This window comes from Kogia breviceps, chromosome 10 (assembly GCF_026419965.1).
Source record: "Kogia breviceps isolate mKogBre1 chromosome 10, mKogBre1 haplotype 1, whole genome shotgun sequence".
Lineage (NCBI taxonomy): Eukaryota > Metazoa > Chordata > Mammalia > Artiodactyla > Physeteridae > Kogia > Kogia breviceps.
Genome location: NC_081319.1, coordinates 60,070,969 through 60,085,962, shown reverse-complemented (window position 1 = coordinate 60,085,962; position 14,994 = coordinate 60,070,969). Strand labels below are relative to the sequence as shown.

Here is a 14,994-nt window from a genome sequence, read left to right as displayed (position 1 = left end):
CTATGCCGAACAACTAGCAAGACAGGACTACAGCGCCATCCATTAGTAGAGAGCCTGCCAAAAATCATAATAAGGCTACTAACATCCCCAAACACACCACCAGACATGGACCTGCCCACTAGAAAGACAAGATCCAACCTCATCCACCAGAACATAGGCACTAGTCCTCCCAACCAGGAAGCCTACACAACCCACTGAAACAACCTTAGCCACTGGGGACATCTGCCAAAAACAACGGCAACTACGAACCTGCAACCTGCAAAAAGGAGACCCCAAACACAGTAAGATAAGCAAAATGAGAAGACAGAAAAGCACACAGCAGATGAAGGAGCAAGATAAAAACCCACCAGACCTAACAAATGAAGAGGAAATACACAGGCTACCTAAAAATGAATTCAGGGCTTCCCTGGTGGCGCAGTGGTTGAGAATCCGCCTGCCGATGCAGGGGACACGGGTTCGTGCCCCGGTCCGGGAAGATCCCACATGTCGCAGAGCAGCTGGGCCCGTGAGCCATGGCCGCTGAGCCTGCGCGTCCGGAGCCTGTGCTCCGCAACGGGAGAGGCCACAACAGTGAGAGGCCCGCGAACCACAAAAAACAACAAACAAACAAACAAACAAAAAAATGAATTCAGAGTAATCATAGTAAAGATGATCCAAAGTCTTGCGAATAGAATAGACAAATTGCAAGAAACATTTAACAAGGATGTAGAAGAAATAAAGAGGAAGCAAGCAACAATGACCAACACAATAAATGAAATGAAAAATACTGTAGATGGGATCAATAGCAGAATAACTGAGGCAGAAGAACGGATAAGTGACCTGGAAGATAAAATAGTGGCAATAACTACTGCAGAGCAGAAAAAAGAAAAAAGAATGAAAAGAACTGAGGACAGTCTCAGAGACCTCCGGGACAACATTAAATGCACCAACATTCGAATTATAGGGGTCCCTGAAGAAGAAGAGAAAAAGAAAGGGACTGAGAAAATATTTGAAGAGATTATAGCTGAAAACTTCCCTAATATAGGAAAGGAAATAGTCAATTAAGTACAGGAAGCACGGAGAGTCCCATATAGGATAAACCCAAGGATAAACACGCCAAGACACATAATAATCATACTGACAAAAATTAAATACAAAGAAAACATATTAAAAGCAGCAAGGGAAAAACAACAAATAACACACAAGCGATTCCCCAAAAGGTTAACATCCGATATTTCAGCAGAAACTCTACAAGCCAGAAGGGAGTGGCAGGACAAATTTAAAGGGATGAAGGAAAAAAACCTACAACCAAGATGACTCTACCCAGCAAGGATCTCATTCAGATTTCATGGAGAAATTAAAACTTTTACAGACAAGCAAAAGCTGAGACAGTTCAGCACCACCAAACCAGCTTTACAACAAATGCTAAAGGAACTTCTCTAGGCAAGAAACACAAGAGAAGGAAAAGACCTACAAGAACAAACCCCAAACAATTAACTAAATGGTAACAGAAGCATACATGTCGATAATTACCTTAAATGTAAATGGATTAAATGCTCCCACCAAAAGACACAGACTGGCTGAATGGATACAAAAACAGGACCCATATATATGCTGTCTACAAGAGACCCACTTCAGACATATGGACACTTACAGGCTGAAAGTGAAGCGATGCAAAAAGATATTCCATGCAAATGGAAATCAGAAGAAAGCTGCACTAGCAATTCTCATATCAGACAAAATAGACTTTAAAATAAAAACTATTACAAGAGACAAAGAAGGACACTACCTAATGATCAAGGGATCGATCCATGAAGAAGATATAACAATTGTAAATACTTATGCACCCAACATAGGAGCACCTCAATACATAAGGCAAATACTAACAGTCATAAAAGGGGAAAGCGACAGTAACACAATCATAGTAGGGGACATTAACACCCCACTTTCACTAATGGACAGATAATCCAAAATGAAAATAAAAAAGGAAACACAAGCTTTAAATGATACATTACACAAGATGCACTTAATTGAAATTTATAGGACATTCCATCCAAAAACAACACAATACACATTTTTCTCAAGTGCTCATGGAACGTTCTCCAGGATAGATCATATATTGGGTTACAAAACTAGCCTAGGTAAATTTAAGAAAATTGAAATCATTTCAAGTATCTCTTCCAACCACAACACTATGAGACTAGATATCAATTACAGGAAAAGATCTGTAAAAAATACAGACACATGGAGGCTAAACAATACACTACTTAATAACGAAGTGATCACTGAAGAAATCCAAGAGGATATCAAAAAATACTTAGAAACAAATGACAATGGAGCCACAACGACCCAAAACCTATGGGATACAGCAAAAGCAGGTCTAAGAGGGAAGTTTAGAGCAATACAATCCCACCTTAAGAAACAGGAAACATTTCGAATAAACAACCTAACTTTGCACCTAAAGCAGTTAGAGAAAGAAGAACAAAAAACCCCCAAAGTTAGCAGAAGGAAAGAAATCATAAAGATCAGATCAGAAACAAATGAAAAAGAAATGAAGGAAACAATAGCAAAGATCAATCAAACTAAAAGCTGGTTCTTTGAGAAGATAAATAAAATTGATAAACCATTAGCCAGACTCATCAAGAAAAAAAGGGAGAAGACTCAAATCAATAGAATCAGAAATGAAGAAGGAGACGTAACAACTGACACTGCAGAAATACAAAAGATTATTAGAGATTACTACAAGCAACTCTATGCCAATAAAATGGACAACCTGGAAGAAACAGAAAATTCTTAGAAATGCACAAGCTGCCGTGACTGAGCCAGGAAGAAATAGAAAATATGAACAGACCAATCACAAGCACTGAAATGGAAACTGTGATTAAAAATCTTCCAACAAACAAAAGCCCAGGACCAGATGGTTTCACAGGAGCATTCTAACAAACATTTAGAGAAGAGCTAACACCTTTCCGTCTCAAACTTTTCCAAAAGATAGCAGAGGGAGGAACACTCCCAAACTCATTCATGAGGTCACCATCACCCTGATACCAAAACCAGACAAAGACGTCACAAAGAAAGAAAACGACAGGCCAGTATCACTGATGAATATAGATGAAAAAATCCTCAACAAAATACTAGCAAACAGAATCCAACAGCACATTAAAAGGATCATACACCATGATCAAGTGGGGTTTATTCCAGGAATGCAAGGATTCTTCAATATATGCAAATCAATCAACGTGATACACCATATCAAGAAACTGAAGGAGAAAAATCATATGATCATCTCAATAGATGCAGAGAAAGCTTTTGACAAAATTCAACACCCATTTATGATAAAAACCCTGCAGAAAGTAGGCATAGAGGGAACTTTCCTCAACATAATAAAGGCCATATATGACAAACCCACAGCCAGCATTGCTCTCAATCGTGAAAAACTGAAACCATTTCCACTAAGATCAGGAACAAGACAAGGTTGCCCACTCTCACCACTCTTATTCAACCTAGTTTTGGAAGTTCTAGCCACAGCAATCAGAGAAAATAAAGAAATAAAAGGAATCCAAATAGGAAAAGAAGAAGTAAAGCTGTCACTGTCTGCAGATGACATGATACTATACATGGAGAATCCTAAGGATGCTACCAGAAAACTACTAGAGCTAATCAATGAATTTGGTAAAGTAGCAGGACACAAAATTAATGCACAGAAATCTCTGGCATTCTTATACACTAATGATGAAAAATCTGAGAGTGAAATGAAAAAAACACTCCCATTTACCATTGTAACAAAAAGAATAAAATATCTAGGAATAAACCTACCTAAGGAGACAGCAGACTTGTATGCAGAAAACTGTAAGACACTGATGAAAGACATTAAAGATGATACAAATAGGTGGAGAAATATACCATGTTCTTGGATTGGAAGAATCAACATTGTGAAAATGACTCTACTACCCAAAGCAATCTACAGATCCAATGCAATCCCTATGAAACTACCACTGGCATTTTTTACAGAACTAGAACAAAAAGTTTCACAATTTGTATGGAAATACAAAAGTCCCCGAATAGCCAAAGCAATATTGAGAACGAAAAATGGAGCTGGAGGAATCAGGCTCCCTGACTTCAGACTATACTACAAGGCTATAGTAATCAAGACAGTATGGTACTGGCACAAAAACAGAAATATAGATCAATGGAACAGGATAGAAAGCCCAGAGATAAACCCACACACATATGGTCACCTTATCTTTGATAAAGGAGGGGAAGGATATACAGTGGAGAAAAGAGAGCCTCTTCAATAAGTGGTGCTGGGAAAACTGGACAGGTACATGTAAAAGTGTGAAATTAAAACACTCCCTAACACCATACACAAAAATAAACTCAAAATGGGTTAAAGACCTAAATGTAAGGCCAGACACTATCAAACTCTTAGAGGAAAACATAGGCAGAACACTCTATGACATAAATCACAGTAAGATCCTTTTTGACCCACCTCCTAGAGAAATGGAAATAAAAACAAAAATAAACAAATGGGACCTAATGAAACTTAAAAGCTTTTGCACAGCAAAGGATACCATAAACATGACCAAAAGACAACCCTCAGAATGTGAGAAAATATTTGCAAATGAAGCAAGTGACAAAGGATTAATCTCCAAAATTTATAAGCAACCCAGGCAGCTCAATAACAAAAAAACCCAAACAACCCAATCCAAAAATGGGCAGAAGAACTAAATAAACATTTCTCCAAAGAAGATACAGATTGCTAACAAACACATGAAAGAATGCTCAACATCATTAATCATTAGAGAGATGCAAATCAAAACTACAATGAGATATCATCTCACACTGGTCAGAATGCTCATCATCAAAAACTTTAGAGACAATAAATGCTGGAGAGGGTGTGGAGAAAAGGGAACCCTCTTGCACTGCTGGTGGGAATGGAAATTGATACAGCCACTATGGAGAACAGTATGGAGGTTCCTTAAAAAACTACAGCTAGAACTACCATACGTCCCCGCAGTCCCACTACTGGGCATACACCCTGAGAAAACCATAATTCAAAAAGAGTCATGTACCAAAATGTTCATTGCAGCTCTATTTACGATAGCCAGGACACGGAAGCAACCTACCTGTCCATCAACAGATGAATGGATAAAGAAGATGTGGCACATATTACTCAGCCGTAAAAAGAAATGAAACTGAGTTATTTGTAATGAGGTGGATAGACGTGGATTCTGTCATACAGAGTGAAGTAAGTCAGAAGGAGAAAAACCAATACCGTATGCTAACACATATATATGGTATATAAGAAAAAAAATGTCATGAAGAGATTAGTGGTAGGACGGGAATAAAACAGACCTATTAGAGCATGCACTTGAGGATATGGGGAGGGGGAAGGGTAAGCTGTGACGATGTGAGAGAGTGGCAGGGACATATACACACTACCAAAAGTAAATTAGATAGCTAGTGGGAAGCTGCCGCATAGCACAGGGAGTTCACCTCTGTGGTTTTTGACCACCTAGAGGGGTGGGATAGGGAGGGTGGGAGGGAGGGTGATGCAAGAGGGAAGAGATATGGGAACATATGTATATGTATGACTGATTCACTTTGTGGTAAAGCAGAAACTAACACACCATTGTAAAACAGTTTTACTCCAGTAAAGATGTTAAAAACAAAACAAAACACAACAAAAAGAAAACAAAAAAACGCGGGTCTCAGAAACAACAGGTAACTTTTTGGTATTACCATGCCACAAAAATTGCCCGGGACATATTTTACATGCTAAATCAAATTAGAGCTTTTGGAAGTGGATCTTTCCCCAGCTAAGCCTCTGATGGGACCTCAGCCCCCACTGACACCTAGAGGGCAGTCTTGTAAGACCCAGAGCAGAGAGGGCCCAGCTAAGCCAGGCCCGGATTTCTGAGCTAATAAGTGTGTGTTGTTTAAGCTGTTAAACAAGTCTGTGGTTGCCTGCCATGCAGTAAGAACCTGGTTCACTACAAGGGCTGAACACAGCTGTCCATGATCTCTAGAGAATGTTTTGATGGTCGAGACTAATAACATACGTGAACATACCCCTCGAATGTACTTAAGCAAAATCTTATATCTCAAATTATGCACTTAAGGGCTTCCCTGGTGGCGCAGTGGTTGAGAGTCCGCCTGCCGATGCAAGGGACATGGGTTTGTGCCCTGGCCCGGGAAGATCCCACATGACGCAGAGCGTCTAGGCCCATGAGCCATGGCTGTTGAGCCTGCGCTCCGCAACGGGAGAGACCACAGCAGTGAGAGGCCCGTGTACCGCAAAAAAAACAAATATATATATATATATATATAATTATGCACTTAATTGTATTTCCTCCGCAGAATCCAAGGTTTACTCAGAAAAACACTTAAGTTTATGTGTAGTCTCAAATCCATCATCAATAACATGACGTTTCCTACTGACTTACATTTCCATTAATTCTTCTTCCTTACCAGTTATCATACTTCCACTCGGTGCCTCCTCATACCCCCACGGCAGGTAAAATTTAAATGGTCCAGCCCGCGAGGCTACTTCAGTGCAAGGGAGAGATGGTGGGGAGCTATGACACGGCCACGGCAAAGCCATCTGCATGCCCAACACTGGCTAGAGAATGGGCTGTGGGGGCGGCATGGGCCCCAATTCAAGGAAGGCCTGGGGTGAAAACGTGCTCTGAGTAGGACAATCATGAGAGCCTGAGGCAGCTCTCAAGATGCACGGAAACCATGACAAAGAATCATGGCCCTTGGGCAGGGGACACGAGTGACCAGAGCTAGGAAAGGAGAAAATCGAGCTGCACGAGCACTGGTGAGCGGGAGAACACCATCACAGCGGGCACGCCAGCCGCAGCTGTCTTGTCACCCTGGGGAGCCGTGCAGTCACCACCGCTGGCCTTGGCACCTTGCTGCGAGGCAGGTACAAGACCACGGGTTCTCTCAAGGCAGTGACGGGTAATATAGGTGCACACATGCCCCCGTGACTCAAAAATAATTTTGTTTGCTCACATATGTACTTCAAACTCAGGATCCATTCATGAGAAAACTTACGGGAAGACTTTAAAAAGTGAGCCCACTTATGGAAAATGTTAAGTCAATAATAACAGCATAAGAGATAGATATGATTAACAAACACAGAGAAAGAAGAGATAGGCCTGCCAGCCTCGAGCAGGTGCATGGACCTGGGAGCTGGCAAAGCCCAGCCCCTCGCACAATGCCACTCCTGGGAAAAGCTCACTTATCTCAGAAGACAAACGCTTCTGTCTTGAGGTTTCTGCCAACGGCCGATGACGGCTCCACACTCACCTCTACCGCTGACCCGTCACTGTCACTATCGGAGGTGTCATCCTCATCACCACACCCTCTGGCCTTTGCCCAGGAGTCCGTTCGTTCCTTAGCACCCGTGGAACCAGACCCAGGACCGCTCTTCCCATCCGAAGTGCTTTCCATGCTCCCCTCATCTGTCACTGGACAGGACGCTGGCTCCGCCCAGTCCTCTAGGGACACGGGGGTACCCCTCTGGCCCCGGCACCGTACCGTGGTCAGGGACTCCTCCACCCACTCAGTCCGCTTCGGCTGCCTTCGCGACAGGCTCTGCTGCTGCCTGGGCAGCGGCTCCAGGGCATCCACCTCCACATCCCCGGCTCCCTCGCGCTTCGCGATGGTGGTCCTCTGCAACACCTGCGTCTTCCTGAACTCTTTCCTGGTGGGCTTGATGGCCTTGGGTGCGTCCTCACCACTCGGGTCACCCTCTCGTCCATACCTAACAGGGAAATGCAACCAAACCATGCCAGGCATCAGCCAGGGCCGCGGTCCAGGCCCATGACCGGCACCCACCAGTCTTGAGAGCGCAGGAGAAGGGGCACCACCCGCATGGAGGAAACCCAGACACAGTGAATCGCAACAATTCTCCACCTACAAAAACTGAAGGTGTTTCCTAAAGTGCGCTGAGAGGATTCAAAGGGATTCTTGAAGAAAACTGTAACAGTTTTGTATCTAACGTTCAGTAGGAAAACACAGCTAGCAAACCAAATCTGTGAATTTGTCAACTGCTGAGGACAAGGATTTGTACAAGAGGTAGCGTGGAAAGAGGAAGTGAGCGGCAGCATGGACAGGACAGGACAGGGTGGCGGGGGCCTTGGGCTCTCCCCGCAGAGCTCGGTGGACAGAGCACCGTGCTGGCTCTGGGCCTAGCGCTTGGAAGCCCCGAGCTGCGTGTGAGACGTCTGACCATGCTCCTGCAGGGATCACATGGAGATGGGGGGTTCGGACCCTGAACACCCACACCCAGCCCCCGCTGAACCCTGCCCAGATTCCCGAGCCACAACCGTGTTGACACAAGATGGGCCCATCCAGCTCTGCATGCAGGGTCTGCAGCAGCAGACGATTGGGACACTGAGAAAATACTGACCACACAGCACCTTTGGTGTATATTTCTTCTCTCCTCTTTCTAACAGACTTTTTAAAGGGTCGTGTTTGTGAAAACTTCACTCCTGTTTAAAATGAAAAAGCCTCAAAAAGATAGTATATATCTTGAGAATTTGTTTCCAAGCTGTGCAGGCTTCAATTACATTTAAATGCTAACGATGACTCAAGTTTTATGCCATGTTCCATGAGAACCTTCAAACAGAAAATACACAAAATTCAAAATCACACACAACTGAATTCTCTTTTTGGTTCCCACTACGTTTGGTTCCCACCTCCCATTTCCATGTCCAGCTCTGCAACTCCCCGACCCTGGGCCTAGGCCCACACTCTCCCAGGCCACTTGGAAGCTTGCAGGAGTAGCTGTGACATCAGCACCTGTGCCACAAAGGACCACGCCACTGTCCTGGTCACCCAAGGCTTTCTGCAGGAAGGACTCTCCTCTACAAAATACAGTTCTCACCAGAGAGAATATACAACTTCATCGTAAATGCACTAAAAAACCCACCCATGTAACAATAAACGAGTGTTCTGAATCAAATTCTTAACACACAATTAGACATTCTTTAAGAAATCTTGGGCTAAAGCTTAAACCATTTCAAACAAATACTAACATTACATCAGTTTCTTTACATACAATGCCGCTTTTGAAATATAAAACATGACATCAAAACTTAAACTTGTGTTGCTGGCCTTTAACACTGTTGCCATGTTACCTGCCCCACACAGAATCTTGGGCGCTTCTTCCGACTTCCTAAAAACAACCAAAACCTGGCTGATGCAACTGCGGGTCCAAGGGAAGCACCAAGCCCCGAACCACTCTGCTGCTGCTGGTCACTATTCACAGATGACAATGCAGATTATCTCGAGACTGTCACCACGGAGTAAGCTCCTAAAAGAAAACAACAAAACAGTTTAAAGATTTAAAGCAACTATAACTAAAATCATGTTTAAGAGAAAAAAGGCATGAAGCTTTCCAAACAACCTCTTATTTGAATGTACATTACATGACCTACAAAGACATTCGGCGAGTCGGCAAACAAAATCCACAAAACAAAGTGCCCCGCTTCCTGAAGGACTTTGAAAGAAGGGAAGATACTTCCACTACACTCTGAAAGCAGGGGGCTGCACAGGCCACGCCTGGCGCACTGGTGGGGAGGAAGCTGGTGGGCGGTGGGCAGAGGCCTCAGTGGGAAGGAGGGTTTCAAAACTGATCACTGGTACCAGCTGCTTTCCAATTACAATCCTACTCTTGAGATGGACCCAGGTCAATAAAACACCAGACACAGAGAGAAAGGAACAAACCATGAAAAGATGAACAAAAAAATTACACATGAAAGTCATTATTTAGAAACTCTTTTTAAAAAATCTATTTGAGGGCTTCCCTGGTGGCGCAGTGGTTGAGAATCCGCCTGCCGATGCAGGAGACACGGGTTCGTGCCCGGGTCCGGGAAGATCCCACATACCGCTGAGCGGCTGGGCCCGTGAGCCATGGCCTCTGAGCCTGCGCGTCGGGAGCCTGTGCTCCGCAACGGGAGAGGCCACAACAGTGAGAGGCCCGCGTACCGCAAAAAAAAAAAAATCTATTTGATTTTTGGCTGCGTTGGTCTTTGTTGCTGTGCATGGGTTTTCTCTAGTTGCAGCGAGCAGGGGGCTTCCCATTGTGGTGGCCTCTCTTGTTGTGGAGCACGGGCTCTAGGCACATGGCTTCAGTATTTGTGGCACGCGGGCTCCGTAGCTGTGGCTCATGGGCTCTAGAGCGCAGGCTCAGTAGTTGTCGCACATGGGTTTAGTTGCTCCGCTGCATGTGGGATCTTACGTTCCCTGACCAGGGATCGAACCCATATCCCCTGCCTTGGCAGGCGGATTCTTCACCTCTGTGCCACCAGGGAAGCCCTAGAACACTATACCTATGTCATCCTTTTAGTTAAAAATCTAGGAAATAGAATCTAGGAAGATGGCAGAAGAGTAAGACGCGGGGATCACTTTCCTCCTCACAGATACATCAGAAATACATCTACACATGGAACTTCTCCTATAGAACACCCACCGAACGCTGGCAGAAGACCTCAGACCTCCCCAAAGGCAAGAAACTGCCCACGTACCTGGGTAGGGCAAAAGAAAAAAGAATAAACAGAGACAAAAGAATAGGGACGGGACCTGCACCAGTGGGAGGGAGCCCTGAAGGAGGAAAGGTTTCCACACACTAGGAGCCCCTTCGCGGGCGGAGACTGCCAGTGGCAGAAGGGGAAGCTTCGGAGCCGCGGAGGAGAGCGCAGCAACAGGGTGCGGAGGGCAAAGCGGAGAGATTCCACAGAGGATCGGTGCTGACCAGCACTCACCAGCCCGAGAGGCTCGTCTGCTCACCCGCCGGGGCGGGCGGGGCTGGGAACTGAGCCTTGGGTGGATCCCAGGGAAAGGTCTGGAGTTGGCAGAGTGAAAACAGCCTGAAGGGGTTAGTGCACCACGGCTGGCAGGGAGGGAGTCCAGTTGAAGTCTTGAGCTGCCAAAGAGGCAAGAGACCTTTTCTTCCCTCTTTGCCTCCTGGTGCGTGAGGAGAGGGGTTTAAGAGCGCCACTTAAAGGAGCTCCAGAAACGGGCGCGGAGCTACCGAAGAGACAAGAGACTTTTTCTTGCCTCTTCGCTTCCTGGGGTGCGAGGAGACGGGATTAAGGGCACCGTGTAAAGGAGCTCCAGAAAGGGGCGCGAGCCGCGGCTGTCGGCACGGACAACAGAGACGGGTGTGGGACGCTAGGATTGCTACTGCCACCACCAAGAGGCCTGTGTGCGAGCACAGGTCACTCTCCACACCGCCCCTCCTGGAAGCCTGTGCAGCCCAACACTGCTGGGGTCCCGGGATCCAGGGACAGCTTCCCCGGGAAAACGCACGGTGCGCCTCGGGCCGGTGCTGCGTCACGCCGGCCTCTGACGTCCCAGGCTCGCCCCGTGTCCGGGCCCTTCCCTCCCCCTGGCCTGAGTGAGCTACAGCCCCCGAATCAGCTGCTCCTTTAACCCCGTCCTGTCTGAGCGAAGGGCAGACATCCTCCAACGACATACACGCAGAGGCGGGGCCAAGTCTAAAGCTAAACCCCAGGAGCTGTGCGAACAAAGAGAGGGGGAGGTCTCTCCCAGCAGCCTCAGAAGCAGCAGATTAAAGCTCCACAGTCAACTTGAAGTGCCCTGTATCTCTGGAAAACCTGAATAGACAGCGAAATATCCCAAGTTGAGGAGGTGGACTTTGGGAGCAAGATATACTATTACTTTCCCATTATTTCTTTTTGTGAGTGTGTATGTGGGTGCTGCTGCGTGAGATTTTGTCTGTATAGCTTTGCTTTCACCATTTGTCCTAGGGTTAGACCGACCCATTTTTTTGGGGGGGGGTTCTTTAATAGAAATTTTTCTTCTTAATAATTGTTTTTATTTTAATAACTATATTTTATCCTACTTTATTTTGTCTTCTCCCTTTCTTTCTTCCTTTCTTCCCTCCTTTCTTTCCTACTTCCCTCCTTCCTTCCTTCCTCCCTTCCTCTTTCCTTCCTTCCTTTCTTTCCTTTCTGTATTTTTCTCCCTTTTATTTTGAGCCGTGTGGATTAAAGGCTCTTGGCACTCCAGCCAGGTGTCAAGGCTGTGTCTCTGAGGTGGGAGAACCAACATCAGGACACTGGTCCACAAGAGACCCCCCAGCTCCACGTAATATCAAACGGCAAAAATCTCCCAGAGACCTCCATCTCAACACCAACACCCAGCTTCACTCAAGGACAGCAACGAACAGTGCTGGACACCCTATGCCCAACAGAGAGCAAGACAGGTCTACAGCCCCACCCATTAGCAGAGAGGCTGCCTAAAATCATAACAAGGCTACCAACATCCCGATACACACCACTAGACGTGGACCTGCCCACCAGAAAGTCAAGATCCAACCTCATCCACCAGAACAGGGGCACATGTCCTCCCAACCAGGAAACCTGTTCAAACCACTGAACCAACCTCAGCCACTGGGGACAGTCACCAAAAACAGAGGGAACTATGAACCTGCAGCCTGCAAAAAGGAGATGCCAAACACAGTAATATAAGCAAAATGAGAAGACAAAAAAACACACAGCAGATGAAGGAGCAAGATAAAAAAACACCAGACCTAACAAATGAAGAGGTAATAGCCAGTCTACCTGAAAAAGAATTCAGAATAATGATAGTAAAGATGATTCAAAATCTTGGAAATAGAATAGACAAATTGCAAGAAACAGTTAACAAGGACCTAGAAGAAATAAAGAGGAAGCAAGTAATGATGAGCAACACAATAAATGAAATGAAAAATACTGTAGATGGGATCAATAGCAGAATAACTGAGGCAGAAGAACGGATAAGTGACCAGGAAGATAAAATAGTGGCAATAACTACTGCAGAGCAGAAGAAAGAAAAAAGAATGAAAAGAACTGAAGACAGTCTCAGAGACCTCCGGGACAACATTAAACGCACCAACATTTGAATTAAAGGGGTCCCAGAAGAAGAAGAGAAAAAGAAAGGGACCGAGAAAAGAGTTGAAGAGATTATAGTTGAAAACTTCCTTAATATAGGAAAGGAAATAGTCAATCAAGTCGAGGAAGCACAGAGAGTCCCATACAGGATAAATCCAAGGATAAACATGCCAAGACACCTAATAATCACACTGTCAAAAATTAATACAAAGAAAACATATTAAAAGCAGCAAGGGAAAAACAACAAATAACACACAAGGGAATCCCCATAAGGTTAACATCTGATCTCTCAGCAGAAACACTACAAGCCAGAAGGGAGTGGCAGGACAAATTTAAAGGGATGAAGGAAAAAAACCTACAACCAAGATGACTCTACCCAGCAAGGACCTCATTCAGATTTGATGGAGAAATTAAAACCTTTACAGACAAGCAAAAGCTGAGACAGTTCAGCACCACCAAACCAGCTTTACAACAAATGCTAAAGGAACTTCTCTAGGCAAGAAACCCATATATATGCTGTCTACAAGAGACCCACTTCAGATATATGGACACTTACAGGCTGAAAGTGAAGCGATGCAAAAAGATATTCCATGCAAATAGAACAGAAGAAAGCTGGACTAGCAATTCTCATATCAGACAAAATAGACTTTAAAATAAAAACTATTACAAGAGACAAAGAAGGACACTATCTAATGATCAACGGATTGATCCATGAAGAAGATATAACAATTGTAAATATTTATGCACCCAACATAGAAGCACCTCAATACATAAGGCAAATACTAACAGCCATAAAAGGGGAAATCGACAGTAACACAATCATAGTAGGAGACTTTAACACCCCACTGTCACCAATGGACAGATCATCCAAAATGAAAATAAAAAAGGAAACACAAGCTTTAAATGATACATTACACAAGATGCACTTAATTGATATTTATAGGACATTCCATCCAAAAACAACAGAATACACATTTTTCTCAAGTGCTCATGGAACATTCTCCAGGATAGATCATATCTTGGGTCACAAATCTAGCCTTGGCAAATTTAAGAAAATTGAAATCGTATCAAGTATCTTTTCTGACCACAACGCTATGAGACTAGATATCAATTACAGGAAAAGATCTGTAAAAATACAGACACATGGAGGCTAAACAACACACTATTTAATAACGAAGTGATCACTGAAGAAATCCAAGAGGATATCAAAAAATACTTAGAAACAAATGACAATGGAGCCACAACGACCCAAAACCTATGGGATACAGCAAAAGCAGGTCTAAGAGGGAAGTTTAGAGCAATACAATCCCACCTTAAGAAACAGGAAACATTTCGAATAAACAACCTAACTTTGCACCTAAAGCAGTTAGAGAAAGAAGAACAAAAAACCCCCAAAGTTAGCAGAAGGAAAGAAATCATAAAGATCAGATCAGAAACAAATGAAAAAGAAATGAAGGAAACAATAGCAAAGATCAATCAAACTAAAAGCTGGTTCTTTGAGAAGATAAATAAAATTGATAAACCATTAGCCAGACTCATCAAAAAAAAAAAGGGAGAAGACTCAAATCAATAGAATTAGAAATGAAAAAGGAGATGTAACAACTGACACTGCAGAAATACAAAAGATTATTAGAGATTACTACAAGCAACTCTATGCCAATAAAAAGGACAACCTGGAAGAAACAGACAAATTCTTAGAAATGCACAAGGCTGCCGAGACTGAACCAGGAAGAAATAGAAAATATGAACAGACCAATCACAAGCACTGAAATGGAAACTGTGATTCAAAATCTTCCAACAAACAAAAGCCCAGGACCAGATGGCTTCACAGGTGAATTCTATCAAACATTTAGAGAAGAGCTAACACCTTTCCTTCTCAAACTCTTCCAAAAGATAGCAGAGGGAGGAACACTCCCAAACTCATTCTATGAGGCCACCATCACCCTGATACCAAAACCAGAAAAAGATGTCACAAAGAAAGAAAACTACAGGCCAATAACACTGATGAACATAGATGCAAAAATCCTCAACAAAATACTAGCAAAGAGAATCCAACAGCACATTAAAAGGATCATACACCATGATCAAGTGGGGTTTATTCCAG

The 14,994-nt window shown here is 44.0% G+C and overlaps 1 protein-coding gene across 1 annotated transcript in view; it reads right to left on the bottom strand.

Annotated features, from left to right (window-relative positions):
• LOC131764149 (death-inducer obliterator 1-like) overlaps window positions 1-7,779 on the bottom strand; it is a 29,620-nt gene extending 21,841 nt beyond the window's left edge. Inside the window, exon 1 of the mRNA XM_067043198.1 lies at window positions 7,297-7,779. Coding sequence (XP_066899299.1) covers window positions 7,297-7,779 — 483 coding nt within the window. The remainder of the gene's footprint in view (window positions 1-7,296) is intronic.
• Window positions 7,780-14,994: the final 7,215 nt, after the last annotated feature.